The sequence below is a fragment of the Telopea speciosissima genome, chromosome 2 (assembly GCF_018873765.1).
Source record: "Telopea speciosissima isolate NSW1024214 ecotype Mountain lineage chromosome 2, Tspe_v1, whole genome shotgun sequence".
Lineage (NCBI taxonomy): Eukaryota > Viridiplantae > Streptophyta > Magnoliopsida > Proteales > Proteaceae > Telopea > Telopea speciosissima.
Window position 1 is genome coordinate 80452305 of NC_057917.1, and position 19394 is coordinate 80471698.

General features: G+C 36.9%; 1 protein-coding gene across 1 annotated transcript; it reads right to left on the reverse strand.

Moving 5' to 3' along the window:
• Positions 1-17058: 17058 nt before the first annotated feature.
• On the reverse strand, positions 17059-17837 carry LOC122651863 (photosystem I reaction center subunit III, chloroplastic-like). Its single transcript, XM_043845423.1, has one exon. The coding sequence runs from the start codon at positions 17764-17766 to the stop codon at positions 17062-17064; it is 705 nt and encodes a 234-aa protein (XP_043701358.1). The 5' UTR covers positions 17767-17837; the 3' UTR covers positions 17059-17061.
• Positions 17838-19394: the final 1557 nt, after the last annotated feature.

Sequence of the window (19394 nt, forward strand, 5' to 3'; positions counted from 1 at the left end):
CCTGGACGGCTCATAAGATACTCTGACTCAGATTTAATGGCTTGGCCCAATTCCTGATTCATAAATGGCCCAACTGAGCCTGGGCCTGGCCTGAATTGCATCGATACAAATCAGAAACCCTTTGCATTTGACAAGGGCATACCATGTACGCAGCCTTACCTTTGCAAAAACAGAGGTTATTTCTAGACTCGAACCCGTGACCACTTGGTCACAATAGAGTAATCTCTACTGTTGCACCAAGATCCGCCCTCGACAAGTGAAAGGGAAAGGGAAAGGGAAAGGTTCAACCCTCTCCAAATGCAAACAATATAAAACAAAAAATGTAAAAAGAGACATGAGAGGGCAGTACTTCCTCATCACGGGCAGGTATAACTGATAGCAACGGGTTAATTTTATTTATGCGCTTTGAATTTCTGTTGGAAGCATGACTTAATGAGTTTCAAAATTTCTGTCATGAAAAGTCAACATGAACATGCCAAAGGTAAGAGGAAGGGATGTCTTATCATCTTCTTTACTTCTTTTTTCTTTAGATCTTTTTCTTCCTAAAGGCTTGTAGATAAAGAGTTGAAATAAAGGTGTGCTACAAACACACATTCCTCCTTTCGTAAGAAAGCACTAAGGTAAAGCAAATGAAACACACCTTATTTTCATGAAGGTGACCTCTCACATTGCAAGTGTTAGGTGTTTGATCGATATCCTTAAAGTTTTAAAGCTGATGGAACGCATGAAATCAAGTCCTTTAACCTATCTCATACTAAACTTATTCAATCTAACGTCCATACACTAGAGTGAACCCCATTATACACATAACAAAAAGTAAGAATTTAGACATTCAAAACCTTGTTTCATGTGAGAGTTTTTAAGTTGGGCACCTTTAACACATCAGTTTTGAGGTCTTTACTATATCATCTATGACGGACACCAACCTAAAAATGGAACTTATATGTCCTCTGAAGCTGGGAGGAAAAGCTAAAGTTCTAATGGGATGAAACATCTCAAGTCAATATGATTTTTGATATCTTAAAGTTGTGGTAAACGCGTTATAGATTCAAATCCAAAACTTTCTCGATCGAAAGGACCCATAGAAGGATTTGTCGGTGATGATCGCTGTTAAGATAAGAAAACATTCATTAGTTAACCATTTTCTCTAAAATTAGATGGAGAGGACATTTGAGGACAATAGAATTCTATCAATCACTATATACAGATTAATGGAGACTAATGATGGAATATTCAATGAATATGACCCTTAAATAGCGCCTTTCGGTGAGAACTTGTACTTAGTAGCAAACAAGCTGTGCTTTCACTAGTCAAACCATCTTCACAAACAATTACATCAATATCAAATACAGATTTTGAAGCAAAATTAATGATTTCTTTCAATAGAAATAAAATGAACTAAGAGAAATTTCACAGTGGAAGAAGGCTTTTGCTAATGACTTTATTGAGTAATTTGTTACATTTTTTTCAACCTTCACATCCATCTCTGCTTCATGTTTCCACAAACAAAGATATGTGTGAAATCCTTGCTACTTTCCTTCCTTAAAGATGAACTACTCTGGACTCTTGACCTACTCTATTTATAGGATTGGATTGGAAATTATACTTCCAAGTTCTTTTTGGATAGAAAACTATTTATGAAGTCTCTCTCTCTCTAAATTTGGTCCATAATTTACTACTATGATAATAGAAAATTTCTTCGCTACATTGACTAACTAATCTATAAATTTTCTAATAATTAATCAGTAATTAATTCCACAAATAACTAACCATCACCATAATTTGACATTAATAAAACCTCCACCACCCCCAATAAAGAACATGCAAAGAGGACTCAATTGCCATTTGAACTGTGTAGGAAGTTCAGACTTTTCATACCACAGACCCTAAAAACAGAAACTAAGTCCTAACTTAATCCTAACCCTGCATCCTTAATCGTCTATCTATAATATGTGATTGTTTATGGAGGATTTGATATGCCTTATCGGTCTATTGATTTCCATAATAATTAATGTCTTAAAGTTCAAAAACCCTCTCTGCACCTTTGAATTATTGATTTTGTAAATTGAAGGCTTCTTTAGGGAAAAAAAATTTTAAAGATGAGGGGAGACTGCTCATTTGGGCAGTATTTGGTATGCATTCTTGGAATGTATTCTAATGTCGATTTTGCATTCTCAGATGATAAAAATAGTTGTTTTTATTGTCCGAGAATCCATGAATGCATACCAAACACAGCTAGTTGTGTATGAAACAAGTGACCTGGTCTTGAACCTATTTTCATCCACTGATTCTCTTTTAGAACCCTCTAGTGTGTTTTTTTTTTTTTTTTTTCTGGTTTTCTTCAAATTGCCCAAACGTACAAATGCCCCCTAAACTTTCACTAATTCCAAATGCACCCCTACTTTCCAAACTATGTAACACTCTAGTCCCCCTTTCAAAAATATTTGTTAATCTAGAATGTTAACCCTAAAACTCTACTTTGAAGAAAACCCCTTTTTTTTTAACAAAAAATCTTTAATCTCCAAATATGGAATGCATACTTGGCTGATGTCTGAGCCCTGCAATTTGTTTGACTAGTTCTATGTTAACCTTTCACCATACCCATAATGAAGGTATTGAAAAGTTTTAGATTTTGAAAACTAAATACAGTCTAACCACTCTTCCTAGATCTTGGAGGTTCTAGGACTAATAGTTTCAAGGGAGAAACATGATATTTAAAGCAATAATAGTTGAATTGTATGGGTTGGGTGCCCAATCCAACCTTTCATTTCAAGAACCACATGAGTGTAAGATTATGATAGATTAGGATTGGATTCTCCCATCTCACCTTAATTCTCTTGTTATGATAAACTTGTGGGACCCAAATTTTCCAAAGGCTATATAGGAAGGGATCTATTTGATGATGCATAGTTTTGCCACATGACATGTCAAACGAGACTTAAAATTTTATAGACAGATGGATCCCAAGGTCCTAACTTATATGTAAAGTTCTACCCTAGACAAACTTAGCCACATGGCTAAACAAAATATATCAAAGAAAAAAAGGATTTTTGCACTACAAAGAGGGTGCATGCATGAGACTCTAAAAGGGCTCATTGACATGCATAGGGGAGTGTTCCAACACATGGGAGGGTGTATGATTGATTATATTTGAGTCTAAAAACAAAGAACTTCTATTGTCTATCAGACCAGAGAAGTACCTCTCCAATCTTCTTCTTTTATTGTTGATTTATTATCCTATCCCATGGAAAGATTGGACAGTAGAATTAGGGATGTAAACGGATCGGATTTGGAACAGATACAAATCGGAGCTAGATATTCCTTGGTCGAATACGGATACCTTTAAACAGATTCGGATGCAGATCGGATTCAGATTTTCAACCATCCGTTTACATATCTGCCTTGTGTAATTCGGACCTTTCTCTCCCTAATGGATACAATTCACTCTCAATCCATATCTCTTAGATCATGATTCTCTTTTCATCATATTATAGAACAAGCTCCTGACGCAGTTCTCCCTAAGGAGTAGTGAACCACCAGAGCAAGCCTTGGATCGACTGTTATCTTCACATTAAAGATAGAAATATAGAACCCAAACCTTATCCTTTCCCTGTCATTTTCTGGACTTTGATAGGGAAGCTTCTATGTTGATCTAGGCATCCAATTTTGACACCATTAATTTGACTTTGGTTATACACATACAATGGTGAGCTTCTATGATGATGATGATGATGACCATAATTCTATTAACGAGTTAATGGGCTCCTCCTTATAGTCATTTGTGGGCCGCTTCAAATAGTATTCTGAAAGGGTCACTATAGAAAAATAAATCTGGGCCCAGCCTACAAGTGGTTAAAATTACCAAAATACCATCCGGAATTTGAGGTTTGAAAACCCCATTAAATGGCCTGGTTTTTGCCTAAGTTCTTGTGATGTCCTTAGATTTGATTTTATACAATTTTTATCTTAAAGGTCGACTCAAACAGAATCTGTATAGGTTGTTGGTTTTTCTAAAATATGTTAATAAGCTCCTGTTCTAATGTCATCTTTAAGTTTTATTTTTATAGAAATCAGAATTCATGTGTTTGTTGCGATTATTATGTAATTATTTTTCACCTATGTTTCTTTTAAGTCATAGATAAACTCTATACACTATACATATAAAGGGACAGTTTGGATCATACTCAAAATTTAATTTAGGGAGAATGATCTCTGTGCCGCAGCGCAACCTATGCCCAGGCACATGGGGTGGACGCAATGACCACCCTGCACAGGCTGCCCATGTCTCTAGGTGTAGGTTGCACTGCAGCACAGAGAAGAGTACCCTTTTAATTTAATTAAATTGTGAGTTGTCTTTTCATCATTTCCTTCCCCACCCCTCTCAAACGTATAAATGCCCTCTTGAGCTTTCATTAATTTCAAATGCACCCTTATTTTTCTAAGGTCTCGCATTTTTTAAACATGGTTAGACCATTCTGTCTTTGGATAAAGTGACAAAAATACCCTTATCTGAAGAAAAAAAATTTGCAAATCATCTTTCCCAAATCGTTTAGGGTTTGAAAAAGAAGAAAAATTAGAGGTTTTTTCTGTTTGAATATTGGTTAGATTTGCAGGTTTTATGGAAACTAAATATAAGAGAACGGGTAAGTTGAAGGGAGAAACAAAAGGGAAATAGAACTAGAGGCGGAAACCTCAATTTCAACAGGGAGGAACCTGCGATGCAAGGGAGTCGACCGTTCCAAGGAAAAGAACTCGATTCCGACTACAATACTCCAGACCTAGGTACGTAGTCTCTGGATTTCCAGCCCTAGAACAGAATCGAAACCCTGTAATGTCTTTGGCAGAACCTGAGAGATGAACTCGATTAACCCCACAGCCAAGAGTATCGGGAACACGAGTCTTAGGGTTTCGGTCAATCAGGGAGGAGGGGAGGAAGATGAAGATATCTTCAACCTTGCTACATGACGAAACCAGCAGAGGTGTTTGATTTTAACGGGAAAGGTCAATCGACACTTGGTGACTTGGGGCTTAGGGTTTGAAACGCAGCCAGTGATCAACCAAATATGATCGATCCTTTCAACAATCGACATTTTTTTTTTTTAATAATGAAAAGCAAGGAGAGAGGAGAAATAGGGAGAAAGGGGAAATTTTGGGTTTGATAACAAATTGGTGGAGGGCCAGTTAGAGAACAGGTAGAAATCTGAGATGAGATCTCAGAGTTGTAGGGGAAAGAGAGAATCATATAACCACATACTCGCATAGAGAAACCCAATTAATTTTTCTATTTTAAATTTATCTTTCCAATGTTGGATTAAAAGGTATAAATAAACGACAATCAAAAGACTGAAACTATACCAAACGGAAAAACGTGCCAAATTTTTTTTTTTTCAAACCCTAAACGATTTGAAAAATATGAGTTACAGTTTTTTTTTTTTTGTCAAGGTAAGGGTTTTTTTTTTACTTTATCCTATCAAAGCCAAAATGGTCTAACCATGTTCAAAAAATGCAAGATGTTAAAACATAACGTCCCAACTAATGGGGAGGATTAGAGTGTTACATAGATTGGAAAGTAAAGTAGAGGTGTATTTGGAATTAGTGAAAATTTAGGTGGGTATTTATATGTTTGAGTAATTTGAGGGGGGCATTTGAAGAAAACCCTTATTATTTTATGTTAAAAGTAAAACTCTCACGTCGTAACCCCAACCTCTATTGATCCCTAGGGGAGGTGAGACTCAATCCCAAGTTCATTCTATTGGTAGGGGGGAATGTCTGACAAAAATTTTGTATCCCCACATCATGAAAACGTGTAATACGAGTTTGAGAACTGACAAGTGCCAGTTCGCAAAACTCTCACATCGTAACCCCAACCTCTATTGACCCCTGGGGGAGATGAGACTCAATCCCAAATCCATTCTATTGGTAGGGGGAACGTTTGACAAAGATGTATCCCCACATCATGAAACGTGTAATACAAGTTTGAGAAGTGACAAGTGCCGGTTCTCCAAAGGATTGCAGTACTTGAACTACCTACGCTACACGAGTGACAAAGATCAACGCAACATAGATGTTCTTACCAAATTAAGGTTTTACAAACCTTAGCTCTCAAAAGTTGAAGAGAGAAGATAGAGAAGAATTAGAGGAGAGAGAGAGAGAGAGAGCCACAATTTAGGGGATTCTAAAATCGTTAGCTAATAGTGATATCGTGTGTCTCTCTCCTCAACTATGTATTTATAGTTGCCATGTAACAGTCTCTTGTATTGAATTTGTCAGCAAATGATGTGACCCTATAGAGTTTTCCCTGGATCGATTCTCCTGGATTACATATTGTGCCAAAAAAAGGCACATTTCTCCCCCTCCCCCCTCCCCCCTCCCCCCTAGTTGTAGATTGTGGGTTTGTCTTAACCTTCCCCTTAGTTTGTAGTTGGTCTATGAGCCATTGAGTAGGATAGTCCAAAAAAATAAAAATAAAAAATTTGTCAGCAAATGATGTGACCTTATAGAGTTTTCCCATTGGGATTGCACAAGGTAAGTCTAAAGTATTATTTACTTAGGAAATAACATTAAAACCCCTGAGTGATAGAAAAGATTACATTTAAGTCCTTCCACTTTAACAACATCCTATAACATGCTTTTGATTATGGACAATACATCCATAAAAAAAACCTTAATCCGTCAAAACAATTAGCACAAAGAATCTAACCATTGATTGAACATAAAATATTTATAAAATATATTTTAAATATAATTAATAATAATAATATCTAAATACGTTTACAAATAATTTGCAAAACGACCACAGAACTTGGATTTTGTCTAATCATTATCTGTAAATTATTTTAGGATATTCTCTCTTATTGGAAAGTGGAATTCATGTGGATTGTTGACTATGTCCTCATAGACACTTATAGATACATATCATGAATCTGGCCCACCGATATATAACCAATGTAGACATCAACCATTAGCACATTAAGATGCACAAAATATACCTATAGTGGTAGAGACCTCTCAAGTATGGGAACAAAACTAACCATCAGATAGCCTTGTTGCATAAACAACTGATGGTGATCCATACAAGATTCTCGTAATGATCACATCCAACACATAAAATATGAATTCTTGAATCGCATTCGGAGAAATATACAATGTGACAATCCTATGAACATTATACCAAATATTGTCTTTAGTTATGGATATTTTAAAATATAATCTTAGGACAACACATCACACATAAAATAAAAATTAAAATTTAATAAACACATATATCCAACACAATCTTAGCCCAATATTGAAGTTTTAATGTCCTAGACCCTATCTAGGTGGTGATGTACTCTAATATTGAAAATAAGAGGATTTTTTTCCCTTGTAGAAAAAGTCATTAATTGTCCTCATAATCGAACATAGATAAAATTTCTTAGTCTGCTCAATTGGATGACTTACTATTTATTAACTTATTTTCATTATATATAATCTCATATCTTAATAATACTTTTTTTCTTTTGGGAACTCAACCTGAAAATCTCGTATGTTTACATGAAAATACTTAAGTTCCAAGTATGGCAAACAATCCACTGGAATAATAGAATATTGTACCTCTCCATTTGTCAGTCAACGTATAACTAAAGTGAAAGTCTATTGAACCTTTGATTCTTTTTTCCAAAGGCCACAGTTTGATGAGAAAAACAGAATAATACTTCTTTGGTATCTAAGTGGAACCCATTTAAATTTGGATAACTTTCGTTGTAACATGTAATTTGGATAAATCATTTTCAAATTATTTTGGAAACTATTTTCATTTATACTTAAATAACTTTTATCATCTTTTTGGACTTTGTTTTTCTTCAGCCATGGATAAAATTCCTTGACAGAGGATCAAGATTGTCTCCAGGGAATCCAATGCCTAGGGTGTTGGCAAGGGCATCCAATAGTTAAGCTGTGCCACACATATCTCGATGCACGTCTAGGGATGTGTGCGGCACAGCCCAATAGCTGGCAGCACCCTGGGCATGTTGGGCTCCCTGGAGACGAGCTAAATTCCTTAACTGTACATGGTTCCTTCCTTCACCGCGTGGTGAAGGAATGGTTTACCACAGTCAAACAAGAAGTAGAGGCGGAGAAAAAACTTTACCAGTCAAACCTGTCGGGGGACGACTTGCTCCATCTCCGGTGAATCCAACATGCTGGCGAGATAATACCGCCGAAGATGAGGTTGCAGTTCATCACTCTCCCATCCTGTTGACGTCATCCCACCAATCTTACTGTAATCTAAGGCTTCGAAGATCCGAACCCAATACTCGTTCTCTCCCTTCTCTGGAACCTCGATTACTTGTCTGCTCCCCTATTCTTCCTACCACTGACTGCGGCAGACCAAAAATTTCCTCAGATACGCTGCCGACATCGGAAGCAAAAGAGGGAATTCTGTGTGTCCCAATTCGTATTAGAAATCCTAATCAATTTCCTCATTTCCGGAGTTCTCTGGGTTGTAGCAGAAGAGAAATCTTTCCGTCGTTGAATTGTGTCTATCGAAATTAGCCCCAAATTCGAGGGCTCCAATGGAATATAATTTGTTGTTCGATTTGTTATGAGCCTTTCTACTTCTTGTTTAATTATCATTATTTCGAATGTTCGGATCTTGAGGGGAATTTTTGGTGGGGTTTTATTATTTGGATTGATAGATGTTGATGGTGGAATTACATCTGGAGCTGCTGAACCTCCATCTCACTTTGTTCCAATCCATTTCTAGTTGAATCTGTTGTGCTTGGCTCGGATGTCAACGATGTGTGTTACAGGAAGAGAAGGTGTGGGGCGGGAGTTGCGTACAGGGTTGCAGGGGATGGGGTGGAAGGGATTGCAAGGAGTTGTTTGTGTTTCCTATCTGCGTTCGTCGACGAAGATAGAAGAAGGAGAAGAAGAGTGGATGGGGGCAAAAAAGTAAAAAACGGTATATAAATGAGCAATGAATACTGTTTTGGATAGTTTTGTAAACCTAAACTCAAAACAATTCATTTTTGTCAAACCTAATAGTGGCTAATCAAGTAATTTTCCCTAAAAATTACCATCTTAATGGTTGAGATAAATAACCATATCTTCAGTGGAATATTTTTGTCCATTCTTGCTTGGTTCGGTTTCTACTTTAGCCAGAACCATTTTTTTTTTTTTTTTGGGGGGGTAAAATACTTTAGCTAGAACTACAGCCTTTACAAAGGTTAGCATCTTTTTTTTTTTTTTGTTTGTTCTAAAGTGATGAAATTATTGAGAGAAAGCAAATATATATGGGGACTACTTTACTATTAAGTGATTTAGACCTTTGATTGGTGGACCCTTTAATGTTCAAAAGCACCTTTAGTGCATGGGACATTAATTGCAACATAATCTTGAAACAAAAATATAATCCGCTTCTTATATAAATTGCTTAATTATGATTAGGGGAAAGGTTTCATACACGATCGTGTAAATCGTGTATGAGAGAGGGTCTTTCACAAAGAGTTGAAAAAATCATAAATCCCCATCCATTGAAACTCCCACCCTCTCACATACATGGTTTACACAACCGTATACGTAAACTTTTTCCTTATGATTAATTAATATATCTCTGCTCAATTCATGTAGTAACTAAGTAATAGTACATTCCCCTACGATCACTCCTCCAATATCAAATGAGTTTTAGTTTGGTTAGGATTCTACTTAAGATGAGGAATATCTCTCTCTTTCTCTCTCTCTCTCAAGAACATTTTAACTCCAATTTTCCATCTGCCATTAGCTCCCCCATATTATCAGTGAAAACGGGTGAGTACATGAGACTTGCCACAGCTTCTTGCAGCCATTCCTCTCCATTGAGTTTGATCTGCAAATTCAACCAAAATCCAACAAAAATATCATAAAATTGGCAATTAGAAATATAAAAGTTGGGAATCTAAAATGATGAAAAAAAGAATAGAAATCACAAACAAACAATCACACAATGCATGCAAAGGTTTCGCCTCAACAGCCTATTTGATTGAATTAGGTTTTGAAATTTAACTAATCCAAATATGGACTTGTCCATCCAAAGTGGACCCGTTAAGAAGCTTATCTCAACATAGAACTATAAATCAAAATTGTGGAAAAGAATTCTGTCAGGAAGTGTAGCCCCTATGCCCAGACATAAGATGAGGCAAAATGATCGTCCCACCCCATGAAAGGCAGTACTCCCACTCCTATTGATGCTTCTGTATGTGTTCCCATTGGCCCCATACTGGCACAGGAGCCACACTCCAAGACAGAGAATGCGTTCCTATCAAAATTATTCAAAATTTTCTGTGAAGAAAAATTACCTGATTGTCATTATCATAGTATCCTTCACAAAGAAAGTTGTTTCTTTGCATGGTCGACGGGGCTTCTTGGCATGTATCATTCAATTCATTGTTCCTTGCAAACCTCCCTCGAACTCGAACCCGCCTATCAGCGAGGGCTTTTCGACAAGCATACTGTAAATCAAATGCATATCTAAATTGGTTACTCCTTGTTTAACAGACTAAGGCTGTGTTTGGTATGCATTCCTCCAAGTCGATTTTGCATTCTCGGATGATAAAAATTGTTGTTTTTATCGTCCGAGAATGTGAAACATACCAAACACAGCCTAAATTTAGTGGATGTTAATTAAGGATTATTTCATATTAATAAATGATTTTCATCAGAGCTTAATTACCTTAATGGTTTTATTGAAGTTCCTTCTATTTCTTTTCTTCAAGTACTTGACAATTCTTTTCTTCCTTTCTTCTTCTGTGTAACGACCAACTTTCGCATTTGTTTCTTCTACTGCTGTTGTTGTTGAATTACCATGAACTCTCTACAGTTCAAAAGAAAGAAGAAAAAAATAAAGAATGCATAAATAAAATGATAAATAAAATATAAGGATTTTGAAAAAGATTTTTTGGGCTTTGTTGAATATATTTTAAAAAAACTTACCGAAGCATAAATCGGCGAAAAATCTGAAAAGAACCCGTTGCATTTTTCCCTGACATCGTAGATAGCTTGTGGATATCCAGCTCTGGGATCAATGTCAAATTGTTGTAGACCAGTTTCGGCGGCAGCGTCTATGGCCGGAAAACCAAGCTGTTCAGGATATGACATACCGAAAAAAGGCGATACGGTGTAAGTTTCTTGCTTGATCTCATTGATTGCTTCATTTCCAAAAAAAGGAAAGCTTTCTTCCCCTAACATTACCTCTGCAGCAACATCTTGCACAGGAATGTAAGGTGAGATACCACATAACCCAGCAGAGACAAAACTATAATCAGAGTAGAGTTCAGGAATAGAAGCCATTGAGAGAGAGAGAGGTTTGTGTTGTGGTGGTGGTAGTGAGGGTTTTGGCTGGAAATATATAGGCTGTGGAAACCACTGTGAATGTATAGAAGCCGGCATAGCTAGTGGATCGGTGGTGGTGGGGTCTTCCAGACATAGAATTAGCTTCTTAGGCAGCTTAGGGTAACTAACGTAACCCTCACTGGCAAACCCTTTTTACCATAATTAGCTTCTTGTGCTGTTAGGGTAGCAACTTGTGTAAACAGTTCGTTTATCCATATTAGTGTCATGTATAACCTGTAAGCGCGTACATAATAAACCAACTAATTGGCTTATGTGGCAGGATTTTATGACATGGCATCTTTTACTTGTGTGTCAGGATACTGTTTGTCATTTTAGATCAACCGATGCTAGCTTTGTTGGTTTTTTTTCAAAGGAAAAAAAAAAAAAAAAGGCTGGGAACACTGCTGGTGTACCATAAGCTAGCACCTTCTATGTATCTCTCTTCCCCCCCCCCCCCCCCACCCCCACCCCCAACCCCCAAATGACCCCGATCCCCTTTTGTATACTGCTCTGTCTCGTGCCCCCATTACTTTTGCACGCACATGAGTGGTGTGCTTATCATCATTCTCTCTTTTTTTAAATAATTTTTAGAAGAAGTTTTTCTAGTCTAATAGATCTCGAGGGTAATTCTAGTCTAGCATCAATACCATTGGATAGAGCTGAAGCTTTGTGAACAGGTAGACATTGTCCATGTGCAAATTCTTTCACACACCAAGGCAACGAAGTAATTAGGGGCCACAATACACCTGAATTAGTACTCGGTGGTCATGGAATCCTCTCCCTTGAATCAGATACCGTCTTTGTAGTTGCATATTTCTCTTGTTTTTTTTTTTTCAACTATATCTTTGTTAGGAAAAGCATTCTTTATGGGGGGAATGTGCCCATATGCACGTACCGAGGGCAATAGCGCATGCATGGAAGCATTATGGGGGGCGGGATTTCCCCCTTTCATAGAGGGCAGAGTGGTCATTTCTAGATCATTATTATGAGATGTACTTGCATCTCACTTCTCGCTTACTCATCACGCCCTTGCTTGCTTTGACTGAGAGGTCCATGACCATTTCATAGCAAGGAAACTACGAATTTTTCTCACAAAAGCATATATCTTTAAGATAATGCCAAATAGGAAATCTTACTTATTGACCACTAAGGAAGGAGCCCTTGACCTACCTTGTCTAGAATCAGAGCAGTCGTACATAAAAAGTATTTCAATAGAGCTGCTTTAGGTATATTACTTGCCGGTGTGGATTTCCTCACCTATGGTGAAGGAGGTATTCCTTCACCCTGGTCACGATGGTCATTGAACGGTTCAAAAAGCAATAGAGTAATTTTAGAATTCGTCCTTAAAAGGGAAGTAACAATGACCCAAGATTCGGTTTTTCTTTCGCACGGTGGATGAAAACTGTCTTCTTACTTGTTTGGATAAGTTCTTTGGGATGATTGGGGGTGTGTAACTTTTTTTTTCTTTCTTTCTTCTTTTTAAGTAGTTTGTTTTGCTTTTGTTTTAATGAATTATTAATCAAATTAATTACATCTGATGTAATTATGAACAATTTTTTGTGATAATCACCAGTTGATAGCCAAAAAATAGTTGTCAAATATAAAACTCTTAGGGTTTTAAATGTAAAATTACACTTGAATTATCCATGAAGCTCTTAAGGAGGGGATATGTTCTTAGGGGAACAATATTTCATTATCTACTTAAACCCAAAGAACTGAAGAAGAGCCTCTAATAACAAGAAAAAAGGAATTAATCAAAGGTGAGACTTATATATAGCTTAAGAATCTAACACGTGCATGGGTTGCTAGATTTGGATCGATAATACCACTACACCACTATTCCTTTGCACTTTTTCGGTCTCTTTGAGACCCTAAGATGAAATGACAAGAGTCTCCTCACAGAGAAATTCATTTAATCATTGAAAGTAATTAATATTAACCAAAGTAATGAAGTAATAAACCTGAGCCAGAGCTGACCCGGTTCAGCTGCTGGATCATTAGGGTTCACCTTACTAATTTGAGAATAATATTTATATTTTTTTTTTCTTTAATTTCCTCATGTCAAACGATTTTGGTTTTCTAAATTGATGCAGGTCCAATTGGTTTTTCAACTCGGAATTGGTTTGGGCAGTTTTGATTCTTAGGGCACCTAATTTTCTTTGTGTCTTACCATTTGTATCAAAAAGCAAAACCAAATCAGGAGAGTGGAAGATTTGCTTCTACCATGTACTCTTGGTATCAGGTGCCATGTTTTCAGCTAATAACCAAAAATTGAAAAAATAAAAACCTATTTATTCAGCTCCCAATAAGCATGTAACTTTATGAGTTATGTGGTTAAGGCACTTCCATTTCATTCTTAGTTATTCAGTCAAAGGAACTTATTTGTCTTTTCAACACACCTTCACTCATTACTCATATAGGGCATGTTTGGTATGTTTCATTAGGGTTTTATCTTGGATTTGGGTTTCCATTGTTTGTTTGAACCAGGTGATGGTTCAAGCTGGTTTTGGAAATTTGGATTGTGATAGAAATGCTTATACTCATCTTCTATTTACTTGTAGAATTTTCCAATCTTCAATCTATATTGAATTGGTTATATCTGCAACAAGATAGCTTAGTTTGCACTCAAACATTAAAAACATGTTTTCCTCGTCTCATTATTTAATCATGTGTTAATTTTTAGTTCAATGAAAATTAATTGTCTTGGAATAATACTTCAAAATTTTTCTGAAAATTCAAATGATTGTAGAACATTGAAGAAAATTTTCCTTCCCGGCCCCCATGAATCTACTGTCACAATTACCTGGCCTTTGTATGTTGGAGGTCTCAAATGCCATTCATAATTCCCAGATACTCATTGAAGTACAATGTTGGCCATCGGTAAAAGGATCCCTTCTTCATCTTGAGTGAATAAAAATTACGCCATTTATATAACAATATTTAAGAATGACCAAATCATTAATCCATGTGGCAAAAGTAGCCACTGGTGCTAAAAATCACTCCATGAATGCAGTATAAGGTGCTTGTTATTTCCAAAATGTAACCCTTGATTTTAACTTTTTTGTGTGTTTGGATGTTCTACTTAATTTGTTTGTAAACAGGTAAAGCAAATTTGAGAACATTTCTTCTTTTAGGCATAGTTGCATATTTATTTCATGTGATGAGGTACTACTAAAATTAGAGAAACCAAAGACAGATGAGATTGCAATCTCAAGCCTGACAAGATTGTCAATCTTATATATGCCTTCCTCAAGTGGGGTTTCATGTTCACTTAGGCTCATGTGAATGCATGTTCCAAATAGGTGATGAATCTATTAGTGAAAAAAGTGTGTTTGGGCATAACATCACTACAGATTGTGTTCTTGCTGTCTTCTTGTCTATAAATATTCCTGTTCTTTATATTTAGGGTACCCTTAGGGTTCATCTCTTAATGGGCTTTGTCTAGCCTTTGTTCAACAGGTACTATCCTCTAAGAATCAAGTTGGTCAAAAGCCAAAATCCATTGTTGAACCGAGAAAGAAGACCAGATGATTTCTTAACTTCTCATATGGGTAGATTTTCCTTTTTACTGATGGTGAAGAGAGAATTTCTTAACCAACCCCATTTTTGGCTGTCAGATTGGACTCTTTGAATAATAAAGGGCATTTTGTTTGTCTGGTAGGGGAAGAATAATTATGACCTCCATTCGTAGGTAAAGAGTACACACTCGGTGACGGAAAACTTTCGGTTTTCTTTAGGTTGTGTTTGGTATGCATTTTTGGGATATGCATCTTAGGTTGATAATGCATTCTAGGATGATAAAAACAGTGAAATTTATCGTCTTAGAATACATTATTGATCTAGAATGCAAAAAAACGTCAAGTTTCGAGCCCACACCACAAATATGAGGACGTACTTGCTTGTGTAGTGCCATACCCAGGTCCGGAAATTGTAGCCTTCATGTTGGAGGTAGGGCTTAAGCCTCAACATTGATGTTGGAAGCACCAAAGCTACACAAACCCGGCTTCTCGATTAAATATTGGGCTTCTATTACAATTAGCTGGGCTTGAGTGTGAGCTCTGGGCCACTAATGGGCTGATGTCACTCTTCGGTCGAGCTCAAACCAGCCTGATTACCCAATTAACAAGTTTTCAAAAAAAAATTTGCCCAATTTTTGTGCACTGCTGTGTATGTACACGACCGGTGGTTCAGCCCTTTATCTAAGGGAAGAAATGATATTACACACCCTCTTCTCCCTCGTCTGACAGGTGATTATCTCTCAGATGTATGTTTATCTACACGTAGGTGCAAATGAATCGAACTCGTGACCTTTTGACTTTTTTTTTTAACCAAACAGTTGTATGGGAATCAATTTTTTCAATAGGATCCACATGGTCAAGGAGAGAGTGTAAAAGAAGAGAGAATGTCAGGGATGTGAATGAATGTGGAAAAGCATCCCCACATTGTCACAAATTGTTTTGATTCTAACACTACTGTCTCAAAATCATAGTTGGAAAATCAAGTTTTATCGATTTGGTTTTTTTTTTTTTTCAAAACCTGGTGATTAGGGCTAGTCAAACCTAATTAGGGGTGAATTATGTTTTTTTCTTATTTTTTTAAATGTCTTCTTTCTTCTCCTTCTCCAAGTGAGGATGGAGTGAGGCTATGGTTGCTTCACAAGTGAGAGGGGAGGGGGGGGGGAAGGGTTAAAAATGAGACAATGAACAAAGATCCTAAGGTTATGTTTAGTTGTAAACTTATGGCTTATGAATAGTAAATGATCCAATTATTTAACAAAAAAAAAAAAACACTTGATGAGTTTCACATGAATAGTAAATTGTCAATAATAAAAAATAAAACTCTGGATTGATTCGGACCTGATTTGATCATTTCTTAAACATGAGTGAGTCTTCATAACTCCTGACCAGATTTCATATTTTTTTGGCTCAGTTCGCATAACTTGTCCGAGTCAAAATCTGGTTTAACCAACTATACTCAAAATAAGAAAATTTTTGCTACATGATAAATTGATAACCACAGTTAAGGGTTATTTAATTTAGGGTCTTCATAGAGATTTATCTTTTCTACAATTTTACAAATGAAAATAAGTAGAAGTACAATTATAGATAAAATGATCTACACCGACCATCTCTTCAACTAACTCCCCGTGTCTCTTTATCATCATTCCATCCGCTCCAACACTAAAATGGCATAAAATTTACCAATTAAAAGTTATTATTAAAAATTTTTTAAGTCAAAGAGATTAAAGGTGGGAAAGGTCAAAGTAACTAAGCCGAGATTAAAGGGGTGAATAATTAATTTGCTTCTATTCTAAGTAATTATACTCATGATAGAATGACTGAATCTCCATGTAATGAGATGGAGTGACAAAATTCTTTGGCCTAGAACTAGTAAAAAACCTTTATTACAAAAAAAAAACTAGTAAAAAATTGGATATTTTAAGTTTTAAAAAAAGGAGAAAGATCATCATCTGATCGCAAAGCACAATGCATGCCGCTTCTATTGCACTGAGACACAGGGGTGTGCAAAAAGACTTCCACACAAAACTAATCATGCTGTGATTTTATTTTTTTTTTTTTTGGGTGAAAAATCATGTTGTGATTTAAATCCCACCATACACTTAAACAATAATATTTAAAAACAAAAAAGAAAAGGAAAATAAAGCAAGCAAAGAACAGAGAGACCTTTCCCTTCCCCTCCTTCAGTTCTTCGTCTTCAGACAACCGTGACATCAGCATCATCAACAACGAGTTCACCATTCAAGTATTCTCTGTAAGCAGCCACAGGCCAGATGAACCCTCTCCACAGCAACCTAGAAGCCAAAGGCACATCAATGATAATTTCCTTCTGGGTTGGTTTCTTTTCATCTCGGATTGCAATCAGGTAGCTCCGACCCACCCACCCGATCCATCCAGCAATGTAGAGGAACAAGATCCCTGGTGTGATGAACTCACCCCAGTGCCTCTGATCACCACTCACAATCAAGTGAGGCAACCCATCTGTTCCACACAAAAGCCCCTGTTTACCATAATTGTCAAATCTTCGTTTGGTCTTCTCCATGGTGGCTTTGAGTGCCAGTGCCGGAGCTGAATCCGGTGCGTATTGTTTCATGGCGGTTTCAAGCTTCTTCAGCTGTTGTTTCTCACGTTTAGCAAATTGCTTTGATTCCTTGCATGGGGTGAGTCCGGCGATGTCGGCGGAAGCCGGGAGAGGGGCGGCGGCAGTGGAGGAGAGGAGGATGGAAGAGAGAGCTAAGGCAGCTGAGAAGGATTTGAGTGATTGTGATTCTATTGGTGGTGGTGATGATGATGATGGGTTTGAGGTTGAGCAGAGGATGGATTTGGAGATGGGTTTGGAGGTGAAGGTAGATAGGGGTTTGGAGATGGGTTTGGTGAAGCTTGTGGGTATGGTGAGTGACATTTTTGCTTTTCTGATTTGGAGTTTGATGAGTTGCAGAGGAGATTGTGTGAGGGGTGTGAGGGATGGAAGAGGGTGAAGGAGTGAAAGGCAGTGTGTGAGGCTGTGAGGATAACAGAGATGGGTGAGTGGAAGAATTGGGTGGTGTTGATTGGTTGGGGGTATTTGGTTTTGGGGTCTTTTGTCAGATTTCCTCTCTTATCTTGTTATGATGTGGATAATTTGTTTTTCTTGTGTCATTTATTTTTTTTCCTCCTATTAACGTAAAGGCAGTGAACTAGGGTCTATAGGTAGGATTTTTATCCTCTCAATTACATTGTCCGCACTTGACCTCAAGTACATCTAACAGAGGAGATAGAAATGACTATCCTACCCCTTGCCTGAACATACTGCTCGAGGTGGGGTCTACGTGGGATCCACCTCCCTCTATTAGATGTACTTGAGGTCAAGTACGGGCAATGTAATTGAGAGGATAAAAATTCCTATAAGTAAGGTTTTAAAAATCATGGGGTTTACATGATAGGTAGACAGACCTCAGGGGATATACAAGATGTTTATACTTTAGAAGGAAACTTTGGTAATCGTTATCATGGAACAAAATCTCAATCAAAACTATTGGCTGAAATCTATGAGTTTCAATTGTTAGAATAAATCGATTCGAATAGGGACAAAATCCCAAAAGTCAGGATCTCCATAGGGCGTTCAAGAACACAATCAAATAAATAATAGAAAATAGGGATAGAACCACCAACCTTATTTCGTATCCATAGTGATGATGATTGCAGCGGAAAATAAAGAACAAAGATCTAGGTGATTCCCCTCTATTCCCAAAGTAACTGGCCTGATGAGAATACCGAATGCGCAGAGACGACGAACACGGAATATCTCCCTCTCTTTCAAGAATGCACTCCTTAATAGTGATTGAGAACAATTAGTTGTTATGGGTAGAGGGGGGACCTAGCTCTCCTTATATAGTAATCCCTATAGGGTCTGACTCATCACAGTCCCAATAGGAATCTATTTGGCCCCACACTAAGCCAGTCCACATTAGACTTCTAATATAACTTAATGACCCCACTTTATTAGATCAAAACCCTAATTAGCTTGGTTTAGGGATTTAATTATGTCCATATGAAATTATATTAGAACTAAAATTCTAACATTCTCCCACTTGGACTTACATTAAATTCCTTATTTTTAAAAAGATTTAAAAATAGTTTTGACCAAAACAAATCACAGGCTAACAACTCTTTAAGAAAACTTTATGTGCACAATTTTTAAAATAAATTGGTCTAGAGGTTATATTAGAAAGTCAATCCTATCCCATAGAGTTTTAGACACCGAATCATGGCGGTAACTGCATCTATAATCAAGCGACACAGAGCCTTCCATGATCACGAGAGCCCTCAACTCTACTAACATGGATGTAATGTGGTAGTGTGGCAATACTTACATAGTGATTCCTTATGTATTATCAATTTGTCAGTCCAAAATTTCTCTTCTTTAAGTGGCACAGGCTCACTAGAGAAATAATCTTTATGATTCTAACGAATCTGTATGTCTCATCTTGAATAACTCGAGTTTTACTTTATGTGTTACAAGACATACCTTTAGGCTAATAACTTAATGCC

Excerpts from the sequence above, each read along its gene's own strand:
- LOC122651863 (XM_043845423.1), bottom strand. The coding sequence starts at position 17,766 with ATGTCACTCACCATACCCACAAGCTTCACCAAACCCATCTCCAAACCC.